At 38.8% G+C, this 23169-nt stretch overlaps 1 protein-coding gene across 17 annotated transcripts; it reads right to left on the reverse strand.

Annotated features, from left to right (window-relative positions):
* Positions 1-200: 200 nt before the first annotated feature.
* Positions 201-16503, reverse strand: MBIP (MAP3K12 binding inhibitory protein 1). Of its 17 annotated transcripts, none has more exons than XR_012662273.1 (10): positions 16331-16502; positions 11895-12014; positions 9934-10155; positions 9730-9865; positions 8198-8263; positions 6363-6515; positions 5103-5235; positions 3777-3874; positions 2383-2421; positions 201-1184 (listed from the first exon to the last, which is right to left on the reverse strand). XR_012662273.1 is itself a non-coding variant. In XM_075103379.1 (9 exons), the coding sequence occupies exons 1-9, from the start codon at positions 16454-16456 to the stop codon at positions 1077-1079; spliced, it is 1068 nt and encodes a 355-aa protein (XP_074959480.1). In that variant the 5' UTR covers positions 16457-16500; the 3' UTR covers positions 201-1076. The 17 variants fall into 17 exon arrangements, 15 of the variants coding, with proteins under 15 accessions (XP_074959480.1, XP_074959484.1, XP_074959478.1 ...); XR_012662272.1 differs by having other exon boundaries at positions 201-1187; XM_075103379.1 differs by lacking the exon at positions 5103-5235 and having other exon boundaries at positions 16331-16500.
* Between the last annotated feature and the right edge of the window lie 6666 nt (positions 16504-23169).

Genomic DNA, 23169 nt, shown 5'->3' on the forward strand with positions numbered 1-23169 from the left:
ACAAACGTCAGTCTAAATAAGAACACGGAATCACAGAAAACACCTGCTATTCTTCAAAGTGCAAGGCTGTGTCCAGTCAGTATGGCTCATAACACCTGTCACAGGGACACTGTGGTATGCGGAGCAGTTGATGTAAAAGACTCCCTCTGTAACAGCTACTTTTCTTCTAAACCAGAACAGAGACAGCAAAGAAACTAAAGAACGGTATAAATAAAAAATGGTTTATTAAAAAAAAAAAAGAACACAAAAAAAAACCACAAATTAAATCACACTTCGGTGTGTAGCCAAAGGTCTGACTTTAATTTAAACTACGTACCCTTCAAAATTCATGTAAGCATGCATACGGAAGGAAGGAAAGCTGGTGCCTGCTGGCATGCTCCTCAAAACCTCCCCTGGAGTGGTCTTTGGAATATACTAAGTTTGTTAGCAGGGTATGAAGTTTGAATTCCTACAGGGCACTGAGGAAGTGAAGAACAGGTGTCTCTATTTACACATATAGGATTTCCATAACCATCTTTCAAACAGAAATACAATTTGCTGCATTTCCAACATCTGCAGAAACATTGGCAAATATGGAAAAAAAAATGCAGGTAAGCATGCATACTGCAAGTTTTTTTGCAGGTTTTTCTTTTTTTTTCCTAAAACAGTTTACTGATGAGGAAGTATTTCATTTTATTTCACAAGTCTACGTGAAACTACTTACATGAAAAGTATTCAAAAGATAGCCCTTTTGAACACTCAGTGATCAAGAATTACATGTGAAATGTAGCTTTTGTATGCAAGTTAAGACTTTCCACATACAAACAATGCTGCGATCCTCCTTTATAACAGAAGGGAATGGATTATTAGAATGCTATTTCTAAAACATTCTTCATTTTAAAGTAACTCGTTCATTAGTAAGACTGTTTTAAAATGCGTTCTGAAAGCAAACTTTCAAGATGATCCAAAAGGAGCTTATATGCATACTTTGTTTTCATTGCTAAAGTCATCCCCAATGAACATTACTCAGGTCTATGGTTCAGGTACGTGTAAAGCGTGATGAGGATTCTGAAAAGATGAATTTTTTTTTTTTTTTTTTATCGAAGAAGCCGCTCAGCCTCCTTGGACTTGCTTTCTTTTGTTTTCCTCAGTAATGCCTGTTTTATAGCATTGATCTTTTCATCAAGTTCCGCCAATGAATAGTTCTGCTAAAAGAACAAAACAAAAACCACAATCATTTACATCTTGTAATTGCTAGAGAAGTGGCCTAGCACTTGATACTTGAGGTCACTGCATATTGCACTAAATGATAGAAATACTTCTGCAGAATTGTCTGAATCTCGTCTATGGCTATTTAAACTTGAAAGAAAAAGAACATAAATTTAGAAGAAACTGACAGTCCTAATCGTGGATCAATATACCCATGCTACTTCCATTAGATGTTTGTTTAATCTGTTCATAAAAAAACAAAAATGCTTTGATGGTAAAACACTGGATGAGACTAGATCTTGTAGAACCTGGCTTTACAATTTAAGGGTTTTTTTCCTGTTGCTCAACATCAATCTCCTCTGTGCCCACTTAACCTGACAAATTTTTTTTATCTCTTCTTACACATAGAACTGGCCATCATCTGTTCTATAAAAATTTCACCCTATGAAGGATTTTTCTCTCATATAAACAATCCTAATTCCTCAAGCCTCAGATGTCCCACATCCCATTCTAAGTATTCTCCCCAGTCCACCTGTCTCCAAGTGTGACAGCTACTAGCAGACAGTGTTCCAGCTACAGTCTCACTTGCACTGACAAGAAATTCTCTCTTGTGACCTAAGACACACTCATAATACATTCCCTGTGTGATGGTGTTGTGAAAATAGCAAGTCTTACTGACTTAGATTAATATTTGCGATAAAGCCGGGTCTTTCCACAACACTTTTGCCAAGCCAGTCATTTCTACTTTTATTGTCTCTTCATAAACCAATAAAGCAAAGGGAAAAAAAATAACACAAACAAAAACAACAAACACCACCAAACCACAAAAAAGACACCAACAAAAAACACTAAACCACAAAACAAAACCAGAAGCCGTTACTAGGAGGCTGATCAGAATTCACAAGCTGCTTGTTACCCCTAGCTTGATTAACATAATTACAGATTTATTTAATTCTATTCTACTCTGTCATCCTTCTAACTGGTGAAAACACTAACCTACCCTAGTACAGACTCTTAGAAGGCTCATTTCATTGTGACAGACATTAACTTTCTCCTTCCCACCCTTTCTTTGCCGGCAAGCTATCCAATACTGATATAGCTATTTCTGAGAAGATATTTGCTTTGTGGAACTTCTGATTACTTTTCACTCAAAACATCCTAAACTTAAGGTAAACAAAAGTTTACAGCACTTACGTGGGGAGGCTGAACCTTCCTTCTCTTGCCAGAACAGCTCTAAAGAAAAGACATAATCAAAATAGACTTAATGTTGCACTCACAGAGGGCCACAAGTAACTCTGTAACAACACTGACAAGTCTTCGAAGTACAGAAAGAACAGTAACTGCCATTCCATAGATTAAAGAAATCTTTCTATAATTAAGTGTACTTCGGATCACAGGAAATGCTACTGGAGAGCAGTCAGAAGCTGTGGAAGCTTCTCCATACTTGGCACCCAACAACTACCAACTTAAGTGAAGCTTCCTTCAGACAAAACCAAGATCAATATCCAGCTTTTGAAACTGTCAATATTTTTATCCCTAAAATGATCATGTATCTACACCAATATTTATGTAAAACTTTGGGGGGAAAATGCTAATTACTGCACAACATCACTACTGCCACCATCACAATTTTTTCCCAGATCTGCATGCTAGAGAAGATCCTAAAGCCCTTTCCACAGAAATTTCAGCTTATGAAAGTATATTTTTAACTTCTAGTTTCCAGCAACTTGGAATAGCCTCACAAATAAAGGACTTAATTGGTCTCCAACACAAACAAAAAAAAGGAACGGAAATTTAAATAATCAGTATTGATTTTTAAATGCCAAGTCTTCTTTGGCTGCTCTCGAGGGAGAGGATACAAATTAAAATATGATCAACCTAAAAGAGGCATTCTTACTGTTATGTGGGGAAGGAAGGAAGAGCAAGATAACAGACAAGAAATTTCTATAGCCAAGCACAGCCTGATGTAGTAACAACTAATGTTTTCTTTGTCCTAATCTCCTTTGCTGAATGAAGGATAAGGTTTGCTATTCAGAAAGAGACAGAACTCTGCCTGAAAACTAGCAACAAAGAAGTCTAATTCATAGAATCACATGAAACGATTTTTTAAAGAGTTTACTCTCTCATCCTATTGGAGCAGTTATTTCACATAGCTGATCTTTAGTAACCAGATCATGTATGGAAGCCCAAAGGATTTCAGCTGATTTAAGCCATTAATGATTTGTATCGAGATCAAAACTTTAGCCAATTTTCTTGTCATTAGAAACACTTCAGGTTTTAAGGTGGGGGCAAGGGGGGAGAATCCAACCTCTGTAACACATTTCTTACAAATTAGTTAAGCTCAGGTGGCTGCAATTTCCCCCCTCCCCCCCCCCCCAAATACTATTTTCTTTCAAACGAGAAATTATGTAGAAATATGAACTCACATAGATGGTCTGCATGAAATTTAACCATTACACCAAGCCAGAGTGTCTACCAAAAATGTCTGCCCTCTAACTCCTTAGGTTTTTGCCTCTACATCAAAACTTTGAGCACAAAAGTCCCAAACACATTTGGGTATGCTAGAAGAAGTTGAGAGAATTTCTTACTACAGATTGAAAATATTCAGGAGACAGTCCTTCCAGCTCAAGGATTTTATCTTCAAGCTTCTTAATTCTCTGATAAATGTCTCTTGGTACAGGACCACCTAAATACACCGGTACAAATACAAAGAAATCATGAAAAGCGCTTGAATAACTTTTTAAACTAAAGATTGCAAGCGTTACAGGTGAAAGGTGAATTCTCCAAGTCCAGCTATCAACCAGTAGCTGAAATAAAATGAGTGGATGGGATAATAAAAAGGAAGGGTAATTAATATGATTTGGGGTAAAACCTGATTGATAAGCCAGTGTAGTCAGTGAAGGCAACAGACAACTTTATGCAGGTGGTTGAAGCATGTCTGACAAGGTCCCTGGAACAACTAACGGTCACTCTTAAAATACACTGGTCACACACCACATGTTAACGCTTCAAAACTGACAGCAGTATCAGGAGGGAGCAGATGGGATGGGAGACCACACAGGAATTCCACACTGGTATCTAAGATAGGTTTCCTTCAGAACAATCTCCACTGAGCATCAGAGGTTAGAGCACAGGTATGAGTTGTGCTTGACAAAGAACAGCATTTGCCTGGCCACAGATGGGAGAAGCAGGGGTAGGGAACGTGTGTGTGGAATGGAACAACAGAGCCTTGGAAGAAAACCAACCAACCCCACCCTCAAAAAACCCAAGGAAAAAAATTATCAGCAAATTCCACAAAAACAACAGCAAAAAAACCCCCACATCAACCCATTTGCTGTTTCCAGCTATACTACAGCAGCTAGGGCTTATTTCCCCACATAAGAACAGAACCGATCAAATGGCCAGCCTTAGAAAGCATCTTATGCTACATAGTATTCTATAAACTGAAATCACTCTATCACAACTAACTCTTGGCTATTCCAATTAAAATGATAGTCTGATTCTGAACAGTAGTGACAACCACGGCCTTAGCAAGCTTTTACTTCTCTTGCCACTGGTTTCCATTTATTTCTAGATCTGTCAGGAAAGACAATTCTATCCCATGAACTACTGAAATAAGCACTAATGGGGTTTTCTGCCATTCATCTATTTCCTCACTTCAGACAGACAATTTTGCGGGTAACTTCCCTCCTTCAGTTTTGCTCTTTACTTATCACTCAGCAGCTACTAATTAATCGGCTAACCTCATTCTTCTTAATACTGACGTCTCTAATGTAAAGGGAAAAGAGCAGAACTAGCACTAGAAGAAGCTGTTCTGAAAAACAGCTGGTAAGTCAAGAACAACTCTTTCAATCAGAAACAAAAGCTGGTAAGCAAGCAGGTAGCTGAGGCAAGTTACCTGCTCAGATGAATACTTTTTGCACAGCTGCTGGGGTAAAAGTAAATGATCTCGAGACCTTTCCCAGGAATGCTGATTTGGACAGGATCTGAGCTGGAATTGCACACTTTCATCCTCTTCCCCTATACTGTAGTTTAGCTGACCTGTTTCTTCAAACAAAATTATATCACCTATTATAGTCTCAATGTGGAAGCAAGGGCTCCTCCTTAGCTACCCCCTATCATTATCTCTGATATGCATAAACTTCAAAGCTAATACACCTTGTAACCTTAAGGCTGGCCAGCCACTTGCAAATTCTATTTCCACCCACAAAAAACACCTTATTTTTGAAACAGCTAAGCTATACAGCTATGCTGCCTGAGGAGTACCTAGGAGTGTTCTACTCCCCTTGCTGCCAGAGGACTTCGATTCAGTATGCATTCACAGGAACCTAGTAATCTAGTCAAAGTTCACCATATTCTTAGATAATGGACTGGTATCTATTCAGTATTCAGATCACAAAAAAACCAAAAAATCTGTGTGTGTCTGCAGTGTGATGGTTAGAACATTCACTTTATTGGTGAGGATCTGGGCTTCTGTTCTGTTTTGAAAATATTTTTCATGGAAAATACAGATTCCTCCTTGATAAGTACCTCATTGATTTATATTCCAGAAAACTGGGGCTGGGGTGAGGAACACTACTACTTAAAAAAAGTCAGTAGCCCGATGGCTATGGCATTTGTTTTACTGAAAGGTTTGGACTCATGTTTGCACAGCTACAGGGAAGTATTGACAACAAGCTTCCCACATTCTGGGAAACAGGTTTCTCACCTAATTGTATTTCAAGAGTCACCCACCTTTAGAAAAATGTTTCAGGTTGTCTTTTGGGTTAATCCTATCCCCAGCCCACAGGATGTCCATGAAGCAGGACTGAGTCCTAAGCTCAGCTTTTCCTGTTCAGTGGGTCAAGGCAGGACCCCACTGGCTATGGAGAACCCCTACTTCCAAATATTCCAGATTGGTTTAAATCCCATTCTGAAGTGCATCTCTCTCGGTTGCCGCTGCATGAAGTGCAGATTTACGAACTCGGCACCCTAATTTGGACATAAATCTGGCTTCCATTTTCAGCATAAGAACCTAAATGTTAGATTATAGTACCTGGGGTGACCAAACCCTTCAGTGGATCTATCCACTTTTAAGAGTCACAGTTTTTATAGACTTGCTCAGTTTTACTACAGTAATGTTAACTGTAGTACAAACTGACACACCAATGTCAAAATTAAAACATAATACAAACCTGTTTGTAACCGTAAGTGAGCTTCAATGTTTTGCAATCTCTCCTCAACAGCTTGGTTTCCACAATCATGAATGGGTACATTGGCTTTGTGACTGGACCCATGTGCTCCTTCAGATCTAGTCTGAGGTCCATATGTATTTACTACCCTAGAAACTAGGTAAATAAAACACAAATTTAATATATATGCACATGAAACACAAAGTACATCTAACCAAAACAAACAAAATATTATAACATGAAAACCTGTTTTAAATCAATTTCACACCAGTCTCTCACGTGAAGGGTCCCACACACATTAAGACCAAAGGTTCAAGTAAAAGTATTTTCCTGTTTTTACATGACTAACTAAACTAAACAAAAACCTAGGACTTTACATATGCAAAGTAAAAGAATTACTCATACATTCATGTAGAATGGCAGTATCAAGAATTTGTCATCAGCTGCTGATAAAGAGCAGAAAACCCGGTATCTATGTCAGCAGTTGCACATGCGAGCTGTTGTGAATGTAAAGAGGCCAGACCTAATATTACAGAAAGCATCATAAATACACGAAGATGAGGGGAGGTATTCAACTAGAAGAATCGCTATGAATCTCAGCAAGGAAGTTCTCTTCTAATTTTTGTTATTTGGGTAACAGCTTTAATGACCCTTTAGCTGCTTCTGGGTCCATCTTTTCCCCTTGCTGAACCCAACCATGACTTCATCAGAAGATTTTGGTCACTTTGCTCTACATCACAGTCATTTCTCAAGTCTTTCCTGATAGACTACTGCAGTGTACTGCAGACTTAAAGACTATGTTGGCAACTCCAGGCACTAAAGCGCACACATTCTTACTCAGTACTTCACGAAGGCCGCATGTTACATTCTTGCTTCAGTTTACGCTGGCTTTACTTCCAACTCCTTTCTAAGTGTTATTCACGTTTCAGTTACAAACTGTTCAGGTTTTAGTTACCTGAAGTGCAAACTTTTATTTTTTCCTGTCATATGCTACCATCCAAGTTACAAACTAGTACTCAGTTTAAAAAAAGTGGCTATGGAAAGGGTTTCTTAGTGAAGGATTCTAAACTTAAACTCACTTCCCCATCTCCCTTTTAGCCCACCAGACCTTTTATTGCTTATACCTATCATCATTCAGAATAATTAATTGGTTCCTAGAACCAATATTAACTGGATAACTGAATACTACCGCTCTCAAAAATGGAAGAGAGGGTTACTTTCATTCTCATTTTGGAGATTTGTTTGTTTTTAAACACAGAGTAACTTGTGTACACCTAGAGAGCAGTAGATGGACAAGCAATCTTTTATATATAACTTCTGTTGGACAATCATTTCCACATTATTTACTCCTTTCCAAAAGGTCGTGCAGTGGTAAGCTTGCTCCCCAGCTTGTCACTTCACACAAATGTGTCTCAGAACTTCCACTGTGTCCCAGTATTATTTTCTAATTCAATATACTTACATTCTATTTTTCAGTAGTTGGTGTAATTTCATTTAATCTCAATTCCTTAACTGGACTGCTGGCTTCACCTTAAAAGAAAAGCTAAGAATTGCTCAGCTTCTCTGTCCTGCTCTATCTTCTGCATCTTTCCTTTCAGACAATGAAAATAGGTACTTTGTTTTGGTCTTTAGTGCATAACCATCAGCTTAATGAAGCAATTATGGGACTGAAAACCTCGGAGAAGTAAGAGAAAATGTAAAAGTACTTGCTAAAGTAAAAAATCAATATGTTAAGTTTGCATTTTTGAGCATTCTGTAAAAAGTTTCTAAGTCAAAAATTCATCAGTGCTGTTCTATCTCAGCACCCTTAATAAAGCAGTATTAAAATAGTTGCTTACCCTTTATATGGCTTTTAAATCCAGGATAGGGCGTGAAAATTGCATCTGTTCTGGCACAGCTATTTTCTAAATAAATAACAATAATAATATAAAAAATGAGATCCTAATTATGTATTTATAATTTAAAATATTCTAACCATCATCAGCTTTGGGCCTTTTAACAAGTCTAACTTTTTTTCATACAGTAAAACCATCAGAAATACTTCATTCATTCTATAAACACTTGCTCATTAATAGTTCTACACACTTGCATGGACCTACTGGTTTTAATTGGATAAGTCACTTATATAATGTATGCACACGTGTATATAGAAGTTTATCAGATCAGGACAACATTTATTCCAATTTACTTTTTATTTGGTTCTTACTTTTCACTGCATTTCTCTGTAACCTATTTCTTTCTTCCTGTACAGAAGTCTCTTCCCTGTTTAACACTGTTATTCTGGTTTTACATCCTTTTTTTGAAACTGTTATCCTATTTTTAGACTGGTCTAGTCTACTCCTCAGCATTCTTTTCTCACCTTCCTGCATTTTTTCTGATGCCTGTGACTTCTTTGATTTGTTTAACCACAAAAAGCTACAGTACAGACCATCTCAGTTTATTCTAATGTTTATATTTTAATCTCTATTCATATACACCAAAGCTTTACACATATTTTATTATGCCTGAACATGCAAAGGAAGGTCTTATCTCTTCTGCACATAATTAACAACTTTAGGAATCAGTATTTTACTATCTAGCATATTCTACTGGACTTCAGATGTCATTTCCATTCCAAATAACATTCAAGGAGTTAAACTCTCTTCCAATAAAGCTTACAGAACAATAAGCTTTGATCTCTAAAAGCATTAAGTACATCACAGAGACAATGCACATATGGGCTCACAGGTACTTAGAAAATGTCTCCATACTACTTATGTATATAAAAGTGTGTTCACTTTTAAGACATGTTTGGTTACACAGTTACTGATCATGCTAACAGGATCCAGCCTACCAAATGAATTTAAGATTGTTTGGTTACATTCAGCCAATTGTGCTAGTTGGTGCATTAAAAACACATACAGGGTAGTCACGTTGAAAGGAAAATGTTATTCTAACTAGCTAGTAATTAAAATTGATTACAAAAAAATACTTCTTTGTAATTTAACTAGCATTAAATTAACTTCAGTTTGAATATGCAATTCACAAGACATTTCTGAATTGCAGTTCTGTTGACTTTGGAAGGAACATCTAGCTAAAACACTAGGAACAACTACTACAAAATCATCTGATTTAAGATTGCGGTTCTTAAAATGAACACAGTAATAGCTATAATCTTTCTGTATGCGATGCATTAAACATTGTCAACCACTGGACTACTTTCTTTTGTCTATCTGACAACATCTGCAGCGCACATGCAAGTTCCTAACTTTACAACAAAGTTACTCTTAAAATAAAGTTCTGTTTAAAATATAGAATAGTGCTTTTGAAACAAAAAAATTAAAAACCAACTTAAATTGCTATGAAGATTAAAGTCTGGCTAGCCAGTTACCTTGATTACAATCAATAACATTGCAAAATTCCCTGACATTATTTTCATTGATCTCAGCTTGTTTCCTCTCGATGAAGGCTGATATCCGCCTGTCAATCTGCAGGTAATAAACATGATGGCATATATCTATTTCATTCTTCAAGTTTAAATTTTAGAAAGGTCTTTTTCTTTTTTCTTTGTTTTAAATTTAGTTAAATCACTTACTTCTGCTTTTCCAGCTTTTATTTGGACCACCTCTGGATCAAAATTAATATGAGCATCCTTCAGATCTCCCAAGTCATAACTTGCATACTTTTCTTCAGTCTGACAGTTACCATCATAAACACCCAAACTTGTTTCACAAATTTGGACTTCTGTTTTACCTGCAGGTTCAACATGGCCTACATTTTCCTCTTTAATCAATGACTGGAGTTTTTCTAAAAGAGGCTGAACAAAGAAAACAGTAAGTTAGGGTTAACCAAAAAAATAAAGCCAAAAATCCCCAAAACAAAAAGCAAAAGGCCAAGTACTATTACAATTTCTAAAACAAATCAACTGAAATAATTTTAGGAATTACAACATCTGCCTCTGATGGAACAGAGTAATAAAATTTAAAAAAAAAAAGGGAAAAAAGCTAGTTTCAAATACTGTACACACCATGACTCTGGCCTTTTTGACCTGTGCCTTTTAGAGGTTTGTATATGAAAATTCCCAAATTTCTGCAAAAGTCTGCATGCTACTCCTCTGTTACTAGCTAAATTAAAGCTTCAATCCTTGGCACCAATGCCACTTAATTAACATGTCATTCAAATGCCTACTCAGAATAGTAAGGCTTAGTATTTTTCCTCCTTAACATGAAAGCCAATGCTTTCACATTGTAAAGCCTTTACTTCATCACCACAGCACTACATTCTCCACTTGAAACTGCAGTTGCCCAAGTGAATGAGAGAACACGGACATGCAATATATAGGTGTTATCCTGAACACATGCCTTTCTTGACACGGTTGATTATCTACTTAGGTCATGAAATTAAACGAGAGAATGCACTGACATTTGCAGCAGCAAAGAAATAAATGCTTATTATTCTACTGCAATAACTCTTACACAAGATGTAATAATAAAACCTCAGTATACATATATGTCACACCCCCTTTAATTTTTACCAGTTTCATTTAGTCTGAATTTCATTGCTTATTTTCCCTCTAGAAATTTTTTTTTTAAAAGTCAACATGATTTTTACCAGTCACATTTCCTGAAATTGAATCAAATTCCTATTTGCAGTGTTCTTACAGTTGGATGTAATTTTTACTTGGATTTATCTTGCATATTTTCTCTTTTTGTTTATCACACCAAAGAGTTGGTGGATGTCTGGAAAACATAAAGGGTCTTTCTTTTACCTAAGGACAAGCAAATGCAGGAACTTCCTTTTTCAGCCTCTCAGTACTACACACTTGAAATAATTCATTGACTAGCTGAAGCAAAAAACTGGTATTCAAATCCCCACCTTTTACAGATGAACTATCAAGGTCAAAACACCGTTCACTTACCAGCTGACAAACTGCTCACCCTCCCTGCCATGCAACTAAATTACACGTACTTTTGGCAGGGCTGGAAAGTTTCAAATAGTTAAAAGAAATGACAGTAATGGTGACTGGCTACTTGGCAAGATGAGACATTAATGTCAAAGAAATTACTCTTTTAAAAAAAAAAAAACACCTACGCTGAAAATATATTTAATTGCAGTAAGACACTCCAGGATGTGTCATGCTGGGATAATGCCACTTCTTGAACCACTGAAAGCACTCCATGAGCCTCAAAACTCACCCAACGCATGGAATCATTATCATAGCATGACACACACCTGCCGTGTCTTATTGCTTAATTATAACCCACCATAGATGGAAATGTATCACATTTACAATGCAAGTCTAGAAATCAATGAGGCTGCATTTATTCAGCCTGCTCACCTACAGTGGCTATTCCCACCACTAATCTGAAAAATCCATAAGTGTGAGTACCTATGGAAGCATAGTGGAATCCCAAGCGTATAATACTTTTGCATTCTTTTTTGTTGGACATAGCAATACAAGTTCAAAATGACTGAAAATTTACAGTTTAGATAAAGTAACTATGTTCAGTTGTTGATCACTTTTGTCAAGTCAAATGCGTCCAATGAAATATTTACCTGCAAACATAAAATATGCTGCTGAAGTGCACTAAAGAGCAGCGTTGGCTGAAGTGCTGATGTGCTTTGAAGCTTGCTCCAATCGATTACAACTTTCACAATATCGTCTCCAAGGTTAAGCTTCAAAAGGGCAAAAGAAACAACAAAAAATTATGTTGTTATGTTGTATTAATGTCACAAAAGTATGCAAGACTTCTATAAGTCAGTAATTATGCTCAATCCCATACAGACTGCATTTTTATATAAGGACACTGGAGAGGTTTCACATTGCTTATAATTCAGCCAGCTGTAATCTTCAAAGTAAGCTAGCATTTATAGAGTATATTCAAAAATGATAAATTCCTTACTACCTCATCACACTTTCATTGTATTAATTTAACCTTTAATTTTAATCAATTCTCAAATCATTTAACTATCGTATGAAAACATGCTGTTCATGTTAATCACTCAAATCTTTTCTTTTAACAGATGATAGAACTACCAGTAGAAAGAAACATGCACCCAGGATGAGTGCCCTGTATGTTCATGTATTTTATTCTGAGACTTGCAAGGCTATCTATGCCTGTAGGACCAAGGTCTTGATACTGCACCATGCCACATTCTTGAAATTTTTACTTGCTGCTGATCCAAAGAAGACTTTATATTAAAAATAAGTGTTTTTTAAAAAAAACTTTTAAAAATCTTGAGGTTAAACAAACTCTAGACTATACAGCACCACTATCAAACCCATTTCCAAATCACACTATTTCCTTTTAGATGCATTCAGAGCAAAATAACAATAGCCATAGTCTCTTCACCAAGGAATTGCAATATTTAACTCCTAAAGCACTAAAGAAAATCACATAGTGAATATGAAGTTTTATTTAAAGGAACTATATATCTTCTATAAGCTAAAAGTAAACTTTCACTTTCTAATACAACGCTGATTGTTAATAATCACTGATGAACTAGACACTTTCACACCTACCTTTGCCATTTTCATTACACTAAAGCTCTTCTCAAGATCTTGAGGTAAGAAGCACTTTCATTTCCCAAAGCCAAGTAGGTTGTTCTCCAAACCAACCATAAGTGATCCCTCGAATTCTAAATACTGATAAAACTCTTGTGCAAAATCAAGAGGAGGACCCACAGGTCCTGTGTTTGAGACAAAGAATTCCCAAGTCATATGCATCTTTCTAGGTCTACATCTCACTCCTCACATTTAACAAACAAAAAAAAAAAAAAAAGAAAGAGACCACAGGCAGATGACAAAAGTGACCTTTAACATATGGTCTACAGATTCTAACTTCTAAAGGCATCAGGTATTACGGACAAGAACACAGAATGCACATACACTTGTTTCCCGAATCCACCACACAGTGTATGAGGAAACAATGAGAACTAAACACAAGAATGCCTCCATCACTCTGAAGGCAAAGCAGTGGATACTAAGTTGTTCTATATTAGTTTTAAAACCCAGCATTATCACAATTTTGTATGTAATGATCTATAAGCCTGAGCCTTCCTTCTTTAGTCAGGGAACAGCCTTCTTAAATCCAGTGTTAGATTCCAAATTACATAGCAAAGGAGATGGTCTGACTAGATATATAATGTATTTTAGATAATTTTCACACAAATGATTATTCCTGCTTAGTACTTACACCACACAAGATGTAGGAAAAGTAATGTTTTAGGAAATATTAATTTTGAACACCTTACAAAAATCAAGAATGTATTTAGATTTAGTAAGAATAAATATTTACTTTCAGAATTAAGCCACTGCACATGTGATCATCTGAAGCGCATATTTCTTCCCAAACTTTCTAGAGTAACATCTGCTATCCACTACATTACAGTCCACTGACAGGGTAAAAAAAGGCATAGATGTAAGTCATCATAATGAAACAAAATAGGAAGTCCTGCTGCAATTTCCCAATAAGCATCCTTTTTCAAAAAGAATCAGCTGATGTCTCTTTCATATCGTAGTATATGACTCCTGCCCAGGTGGTTCAAGGCACAAAAACAATAGAGCTTCTAACTTAGAATACCTTAGAGGTCAGTGGTATTTTAAACTCATAGACACTGTTTTTAAATATAAAGAATAAACCCCTCCTGCATCCAAACACGTTTCTAGTATAACAGAATTTGTTTTCTCAGCACTTCACATCCTTCTGCCTATAAGAACTGTGACTATCAGGTTTATAAATTCTGTGATTTGGTAACTTCAAAGCCTTCGTATATTTACAAGTCCACAGCCTATTCTGTAGCAATTTACAGGATCATAAGTCATTTCAGCCCTTTGAAATTGTTTTATGAAAGACACTGACTGTCACCTGAGGTTTAAATAACTTTTCAGAATCAGTCATACTGGTGTTAAGAGCTGTTATTCCCAGATGTCCTCCTAGTCACTGTGCTGCAAGTGATTGCTCTAATAAAGATTCCTGTGCCACAAATATTCCTGTTTACAGTCCAGCTTGCTAGCATAAATCCAACTTAAAGTACTATGATGGATCACAAACTGCAGCTGCTAACAATCCGGCGCATATTCACTCATCGCTATAAAAGGGAAATGGGGAATCAGTAGTTTCAGTCAAAAATGCAAGATGGACTGCTAGAGTCAATAAGTTGGTAAAACACCACAGTTAAATCTACCAGAACTCCAGTGCTGGCAGACAAGAGCGTAACTCAACAACTGGAAACAATCATGACTGAGCAATTAAAAGGGCCGTCTCAGCTAAGATGGAGCAACCAGACCCCTACTGGGGTGCAGTGCACAGTAAAATAGGTTTGTTGTCACGGAAAGAACACACTCCAAACGCCAATGAAGATGATTATACTCTGCACCATAACTGCTGTAACTCTATCGAGGGGATGTACCAGCTCTAAACTGGTCTCTTGCAATTCCTGTGCACACTCAAATATTGTTAAAAATCACTTACTAAACTCTCTCCAGTGACATACTAGACATAGAGCAAACTTTGGAGAACAAGTAAGCTACTGAAGGAGAGAGAAACAGGAGTGTTTAACATAGTTTTGAAAACAATTAAAACTTGTAATGAGTAGCCTAGTTAAGAGCTTAGAAAACTTCTTCATTCTTCTTTGTGTTTTTCATATATACAAGAGTTCAACTCTTCACTCATGTTAATATTGTAAGAAAACAGTATGAATGGCAGTATCGCATCTGGATAAAAAGACAATCAGTAATTCTTCTGTGATTACATTTAGAATTTTCACCAGAAGAGAATTAGGGGGTAATTCATCCTTAATACATAGATGGTTTTCCTGTCTCAGTAATCCTATGAATGAGCAGTATATGATCAAGTTTTTAGCTCTGGGCTCCTGTTCAAAAGTTAGGGTAGTTTTAATCACTTTAGAGATAAGAAAACTGAGACTCTTACTAGTCAGCTCCTGAATTTTCAGATCCATAATTCTGGATTACTTTTGTCTGAAAATGGACACACTTACTGGCAGACTCTGAGGTGAGTAGCAAATATAATACACAATTATATTCAGATGAAAGGTGAAATGCTCTAAAAAATAATTCCATGTCAGCAGCCATTACTAAACTGCCTCTGTATTTAACAGAAGCCATCTCTGATTATTTTTGTAACATAAACATGTATTAAGTTATATTATCTCCCGCAGATATGGCTCATCATTGGGCCCCAAACCTTCAAACTGCTGTCTAATTTCAGAGTGTGCTTCTACTGCCTTCACAGAACTAAAAATATGCTTCCACAGAGGAAAAGGAATTAAACTGTAAATTATTTATGGTAATAATTAAATTGTTACTAAAACCTTCTCCTGATAAGGGCCTCCCACCACTGCTATAACATCTGTTAAATAATTCATAGCCATTACTAAACCTAAAGTAGGTGTTTCAATTTAAGCACTACTGAGCAAAGCTTCTTCAAAAATTCTGACTCACTGAGACTCACCGTGTGTTTTGTAGTACGTTATTACCAAGGCAAGGCTAACTTCAAGCTCCTGATCGTTTATTTTAACGTACAGTCGCTTAGTCGCTTTTCAATTCAGAATCATTAATTGTTACGATACAGCAAACAGACCGCAGTTTCTCACGGGAAATATCATCCGTCACAATATCAAGTGACGTGAGGTCCCGCCACGCAGAGGCAAAGGCACGGCCACGAGGCGCAGCAGCAGCAGCAGGCCCCGCCGGCCCCGGCCCTGACAGGGGTCCCTCTCCCCGCTCCAGCCCCCGGCCGGGGTCTCACCGCTCCCGCCGACAGGCGTCAACAACCCCCCGAAGCGAGGCCGCTCTCTTGCTTGGAGCGGGATTCTTTTCTCTCCGGCACCGTGTTTCACCCCCGGAGCCCGAAGAGTCCCGCAGGCCGGGGAGAAGCAGGAGCACGCCCTGCCCGGGCCCCGAGGCGAGTGCGGCGCGGCGCCGAGTCAGCCCTGTCCCGGGCCTCCCCCTCCGCCCGCCCCCCACTCACCTGCCCCGCCAGCCCAGCCAGGGAGCGCAGGGCGCTGCTCGCCACCTCCGAGGCCGCAGGGTCGGAGCCGACCTCCGGGGCGCGGCCGCCAGCAGGGAGCTGGCCGGGCACCGCCGCCGCCGCCATGACACTGGGCCGGGCAGCCGTCGCTCCGCGATGACGAACCGCTCGGGTGGCCGTGCCCGCCGGCCCCGCCTTCTCGGCTGATGGACGGGCGCAGCAGCCAATCGCGAGCTGCGTCGTGGCGGCCGGCGCTGGGCGCGGGGAGCGGCTGTCCCTGAGGGCGGCGGCCGCCATTGCCGGGCTGGGGAGGAGGTTGGCTGGTGGTGGTGGTGGTGGCAGAGGCCGGCGAGGGTAGAGCCTCCCGGGCTCCCGAGCCTACCTGGCCTCCTCGGCTGGCGGCTGCTCTGACCCAGCGCGTAAGAGCGGCGACTCGGGGCAGCTGCTCGGCTGTGACAGCGGGGCCCGGGGCGGGGAGGCAGCCTCGGGCCTGGCTTGCCTGGCCTGGCCGGGCCCTGCCCGCCCTCCGCGGGCCCCCTGGGTTTCCACGCTGTGGTGTGCGGAGGTCCTTCTCCTGCAGTACCCAGCTTTCCAGCGTGGCGAGCAGCCCAGTTTCCCAAGCCTGAGGAAACATCTTGGCTTTTGTGCCTTTCTCAGACCTCTCTGGAACGCTGTAGCTTTTCTCAGCTGAGGTCCATTGCAGCTATTAGATAAAAGACCACCTCAGTGCTCACAGGGTCACAGTGTGTTGGCCCAGGGCGCTAGGCCTGCCTCTGCATGCTGCTTTGGCTCCTTTGGTACCACCAGTCTTTGAACCCTGAATGCAGCAGCTCCTGTGGGGCGTCTCCTCCTAGAGAGGTCACTTTGCTCCCTCACCCTTTTCTTTGCCTTCTGGCTCCTTCCTGGCCTTCAGCAGTCTCCACGGAGCTGTCAGCATGGGCACATGGCGGGCACACTTAGAGGAGTGCCTTTGCTGTGTGCTCATTCACGGAGGGAAGGGAAACGTGTATTAATCTTTATATCAGATTACTGGACTTGTGTCGGCTGTGCTTTTCTGGTTATACCTTCACTTTTTAATTCATACGTGTTTCTCTTCAAAGCCTTGACTCTTCTGGTTACAGCAAGGTTGTTTTTTCGTCAGACCAGAAGGAGCAAGTTTGTCAAAGTACTCCGATTATGGGGCTTGCAAGACTGTATTTCCTCTAAGACAGTCTATTTGGTTTCTTTCCTAAGACGGTAGGAATACTGACAAAGATTCTCTATGTGGTGTTTCCTTTGGTACCCTAATTTTGATCGTTTAACCTTCCTACCTCTTCCTGTTCCCTCCACCCCAATGTTTTTTATTCCTTTGGGAAATGGTGAATGCTGTATATATGGTAAAGCATTTGTAAATAAAAATGTTAGAAAAGCAGATTAATTTATTTGACTTATATTTTGGGGGGTATCTGAAAGGCATTCCTCTCTGAAGTACCCAGATAAAACCTTAATTTAGTGAAAATAAATCCTAAACTGAAGACATAGTATCCTGTGTCTCCATTCAGTGACCAGCTTAAATATCTGAGAAGACTTAAGTAGAGAAAGTCCTGCTCAGTTCCAGAGGAAACTTAGCTCCAAAAAGGACTAATGATTACAAACATATTTCATGGAGAGCTGCATTTTGAAATAATATCTTAGGTAAGGCAAGCTAGATGGCACTTGGCTGGATTCAGAAGATGAGAACCATTCTGGATTCAGACATGCTTACTGCAAAATGTGTTCCTGATTGGGAAGCTCTGAAATGTAGAGAAATGTACTTAATTCCTGCACAGATATTGTTTTTGTCAAACGACAACATCTTGAATGCATACACAGAGCTTGGTAGTCAGTTATGAATGGTAAGAAAGATTGTGACATTTAATTTGCAGTTCTGTCCAACAATGCTGATTCCAGCTCATGGTCAAGGACTCGCTGCTTCAGCCTGCCCTCGCTCTTGCGGTTTTATCTCTGGACAGGCAGCTGAAGCAACTCTGCAAAATGTAATCATTTCATTTGTATCAAACCATGAAGCTTTCAAGAATAAAGGAAAATACAATCTCCCTTCCCCCACCAGCACTATAACACTGAATAAACATGGAAGTAATTTGCTGGCCAGAACAGAATATGGAGCACAGATGTAACACCCTGGCGTTGACTGTTGCTTCTCAGCATCTGAGGAGGCAATTTGCCCTGACTGAATCTCCAATGACCTGCAAAGATAGATCAAGTCCAGATATTTGAACCAAGTTTTAACTTCAAGTGAGGAATGCTCAGCTGCCTGATAAACTCCACTTCTGAAAAATGCAGCCTTCCTGGAACGATGGAGTAGGTGTATGCCTTCTTTAGCAATGGCTAGATGTAGCTTTATTAGTTGAGAGGCCTGAGACCTTTCCTTTGTTTTGAGGTATGTTATCTTTATCTCTAGCAAGAGGTTGGTTTGGGGTACAAAACGTTTCAAATGAAAGACGAGATAAGCACATAAAGGTCAGAAAGATACTGGAGGTTAGGCTGTCATATTCATGGAAATATAAGGGACGACGAATGAACACAGAGGATATCAAAAGAGGGTGGACGTTATTTATTCAGTGATCATTACAAGAAAAGTAGGCAAAAGACCATGAAGTAGAGTTGCTGATGTCCACCCATGATTTACTAAGAATAGACTAGATCTTGGCCTTCTTCCTGATGATGGCAAATGTCTTGTCTCAGAGAAACAGTAATCATTCCTATAGGTAAAGAGGGGACAGATTTTCTTTCTACTTTTCACTGTCTCAGAAGGCCTTGATCGGTGTTGCAGCTGCTCTCTGAATAAATTTGGTATCATCTGAAATTTCACAGATTAAATTATGTAGTGTATTATGCAAGCATGAACAGACCAGAAATAATCCAAAGTGATTTAAGAGATTAGAAAAATGAGAGCATGTGAGAAGATGAAAATAGGGGAAAAAACAGGTGCAAATACAGCTAAGACAAACTCTGTTAAACATTCGTATCTAATGGAAGAGACAGACAGAGCAGAATAGTTCCAAAAGATGATTATATGCTCACTGCGTGTAGTGCACAGTACAAATGAATACACTTGCCATCGCCTCTGGCAGTAAAGCTGGCCACAGTAAATCCAGGCCTCCCATAAAGACAGAGGAAATTACATGGCATGCTCACTAAAGCTGGTGAAACAATAAAATATTGGAAGCTGTCATTGCTGGAAAGATACTGGTAATTTGGAGGGAATTTGTAGAAAACTGGCAAGAAGTGGATTGCCGGAGATAGAGACACTAGTTTAGAAAGAGGGATGAGAAGACTGAAATATGTGTAACTTGGCAGTAATGGCCATTTTCAGATGTTTTAATGGTGTGACTACCAAGGGAGGGAATAATCTGGAACTGCTTTCAGCATTCAGGGATAGAGTTATCACGATAAGATGCAATCCTCTGTAACTTTTTTTCCTGAAATGGATCTCTGAGGCGTAAAAAAGCTTCTCCTATCAAAACCACCTTGAAAAATATAAACACAAAACCACTGAGTTCTTTGATAGCAAGTGTAGATGTCGGAGTGAAAATGATTTTGAAATGAAAAGGATTATCTTTTGGTTTTGGACTATGGTTTTGGAGTATTGCTCCTTTTTATTTGGTTCATAAAGTGATAGAGAGGTGCACTTCTTCCCAACTCTAGGTGCCTTTCAGCTCTTTAAAATCATAGTAAACTTCAATAAACTGATACAATTTGTGTTTGCTGGTCACTGCTGTCATTATTGCTAGCGCTGTTTCTTCTGCTGAATATTACATTGACATAATTTCTGAACTCGCACTTTAATTTTGTCCCTAACTAACACCCAGAGAAAGGTGGGTGCTTTGCAGAACGTACCAGTGGTTGAGGTTTGTTGTGCTAAAGGGTGAAGTGCTGAGCTAAGGAATCTGTATAATGTATAAGCATAGTTTTCTCCTGAATTGAAAAGCTCTTGCGGTGTACTTCTGCTTATGTCAGCTGTAGTGCATGGAAAGGCAAAAGAGACAACACTTCAGAAGAAAAAAGTAAACTGAAATCATTTGGATCTTCAAAGATAAAAACAATACCCTGAAATCTGCCCAGAGTCCCAGGCGAGTGGTGCAGCTTGGCACTGACTGCTGTAAATGCAGTTTTCCTTAATATTCAGATTATCAGTGCTGCTCTAAATTGTCTCAGGTTATAAATAGCAAATTGATAGTATCCTACCCATTGGATTAAAATAGAATAAGGCATAACAAAGTCCACTCCAGAATAAAAGTTTTTATTTATTTTTCCAAGCATTAATTTCAGAAGAAGAACACTTCACTTCTGTTGCTGCTTGGGTACCCAGGAAAAGGCATTGCTCCAATCACAGTTGTGAGTCCTGGTTCAACAAAATGAATAAGCTGGTGCTTAATTTTAAGCACTGTGCCAGCAGAACAAACTCTGCCTGCTTCCCTAAAATGTAGCCATGTGCTTATTAACTTCATCAAATAAAGGCTCCAAATTGCAAATCTAATTATCCAATAGGAGCAGCATTCCTTCAAAGCAAATGTCTTTGCTGACCTTTGGGTGTTTCTCTCAGTCCACCAAAATTTAGAAAGCCCCATTCAGATAGAATTGGAATGGGATTTGTAGGAAATGCCCTGTGAAAAATACAGCTGTGATGTATTTACATTTGAAGAAAAAAACCCAATGTATTAATACCTTGCAGTGATTTTATCATTCCTAACAAAATGCAAAATTATCATGAGGGTGTTACCTGCTTTCTGTTTAGTGTCCTTACCCTGACATGCACATAGACCCGTGGCCCTTCCTGTCTGAATCCAGCATTTTTTTACCCTTGAGATTTCCTAATACTGCTCTATGCTTTGCTTTACATTTGTCATTATTGTTCATGTCTTTGTTTAGTAACTTTACACAATATTTAAGTTTTATCTTCCTGCATTCCCTCTCTTCCTTGCTGCCGTCTGCAAATACAATTAGCATCCTCTGCGCAGAATTCTTCAGTTCAGTTATATAATTTGGTATCAATAAGTGACCTCTGCAAGGCCCAGCTCAACAGCTCTGTGTTCACAAATTTTAGACTTCTATAGCTACCTTGAAAGATTTGATTATAAACCTTTCTATAATTTCCTTTTGAGACTGTCACATGAAAATGTACAAGGTGTCTTACAGAGTAGGTGTTTGTGCTCACAGTGTTTCCCTTGTCTGTAAACTGTCAGTAAATTGACATAAGCATTGTGAAATTAAGCACTCCTACCTGAAGATAGTCTAAAAATTAATAATTTTCCACTGCATTAATATGTACATGCTGCACATATTATATATTTAACTCAGGTTTAATGGGATACTTGAAAATCTATATTTAACAGGGAAACAGGCATATAGCACATTTACTTCAGAGAAACTTTAAGTTTTGGGATTCCTTGATTGCTGAGTGCTTGATTTTAAAAGCTGTAGCTTGCATCTTTATTAGTATAATTTTACTATTATTTTAAAAGAAATAATAGTGATGGATGCTTGGGAATATTTAAAATAGGGTTCTTCAGCAGTGCTATGTACAAGCTTTTCACACAGCTTAGCTGGGAGCTAAGTCCTTTTCTAAACGTACAGTCTTCCTAACCTTTTCTGTGGAACTGTTAAGTTGCTCAAATTGTAATTTACCTCCTGCTTCATCAGTTTAGCTTATCAATTTCTATACCCATTAGCTGGAGAGTTATCATCTAATAGACCACATCTGTCATTATTGGTCTGATCAATCATTCAGTATCCTAGCAGGCTCCCCCGTTGACTTCAGTAACTGGATCCAGAACTGCTTCAGATATGACATTCATGGACTGATAGTTGAAATTAGGGGCCTGTGTTATGTAGTTGAGTAGGGCCTGTCAAATAGCCTTTAAGGGTTAATATAATCATATTACAATATAGGCACCTAAATCCTCTAAGCTCCTCTGAATATATCACTCTCTGTTCATACCACCTGCAGTTGTCTTCAACTTCTACATCTGTATAAGTAAATACATAATGCCCTTTTTTGATATAAAGTTACTATTTGAATGATCCCCATTGTATTATAGTAAACGGACAAAACAAAAGATCACACTCATCTTTACACTGTCAGTATTTTTCTAATGCAGAAGAGGCATTTGTTAAAAGGGAATATGGAGTCTTTGACATTTTGGGTCCCAATCCTTCAGTGAAGCTAGTCATGCACCTGCTTACTTTGTGCACAAATCATTCTAATGAATTCTAAAGGACTATTCATGTGCATAAAGCTAAGCCTGTGTGTAAAAGCCTTTGCAAGACTGGGCCTAGGTTGTAAGTTTGATAATGACCTGAGGCTGATTCAACAGAGAACAAGCAGTCCTTTTTAAATGTTGAGAAGTGTAACTCCAACTCAGCTGCGCAGGTATGGGCTGTGCTAAGACACTTCATAGTACATGGAGCTCTCAAAACTGACCACGAAACAAATGACAATGGGGTTCATAGATATTTTTTTCATTTACATTTTCTGACACTGTGTTTTACCTAAGTAGTTTTAATTCTTGGCTTCAGCTTGATTTCATTAAGGCTATGAACTCTATTTGAATAACATCATTCCTGAAGCTCAGAAGCTTTCCTGTTTTAAATTCATATATAGCCTGTATTAAGGAGTAGATCTGGATGGAGAATAATTGTGAGAAATTGTAACTGTGCTCTTTGGGATGTTTTTGCTTGAGGAGAAGGCAAGGCATCAGCACTGTTTCATGAAGATGTGTACAGAAGAGCTTTCCATACTTACTTATTCTTACCGCGCCATATTCTGGCTTCTGCTACAAGTGCTTTGTGCTGCGCTG

Source organism: Phalacrocorax aristotelis, chromosome 9 (assembly GCF_949628215.1).
Source record: "Phalacrocorax aristotelis chromosome 9, bGulAri2.1, whole genome shotgun sequence".
NCBI lineage: Eukaryota > Metazoa > Chordata > Aves > Suliformes > Phalacrocoracidae > Phalacrocorax > Phalacrocorax aristotelis.

Excerpts from the sequence above, each read along its gene's own strand:
- MBIP (XM_075103377.1), bottom strand. The coding sequence starts at position 16,456 with ATGGCGGCGGCGGCGGTGCCCGGCCAGCTCCCTGCTGGCGGCCGCGCC. Across the intron at positions 8,264-9,729 it reads TGTTATTGATTGTAATCAAG|AAAATAGCTGTGCCAGAACA; the intron begins GTAACTGGCTAG and ends TTATTTATTTAG. Across the intron at positions 6,516-8,197 it reads ATTTAAAAGCCATATAAAGG|TTTCTAGGGTAGTAAATACA; the intron begins GTAAGCAACTAT and ends TTATTTACCTAG.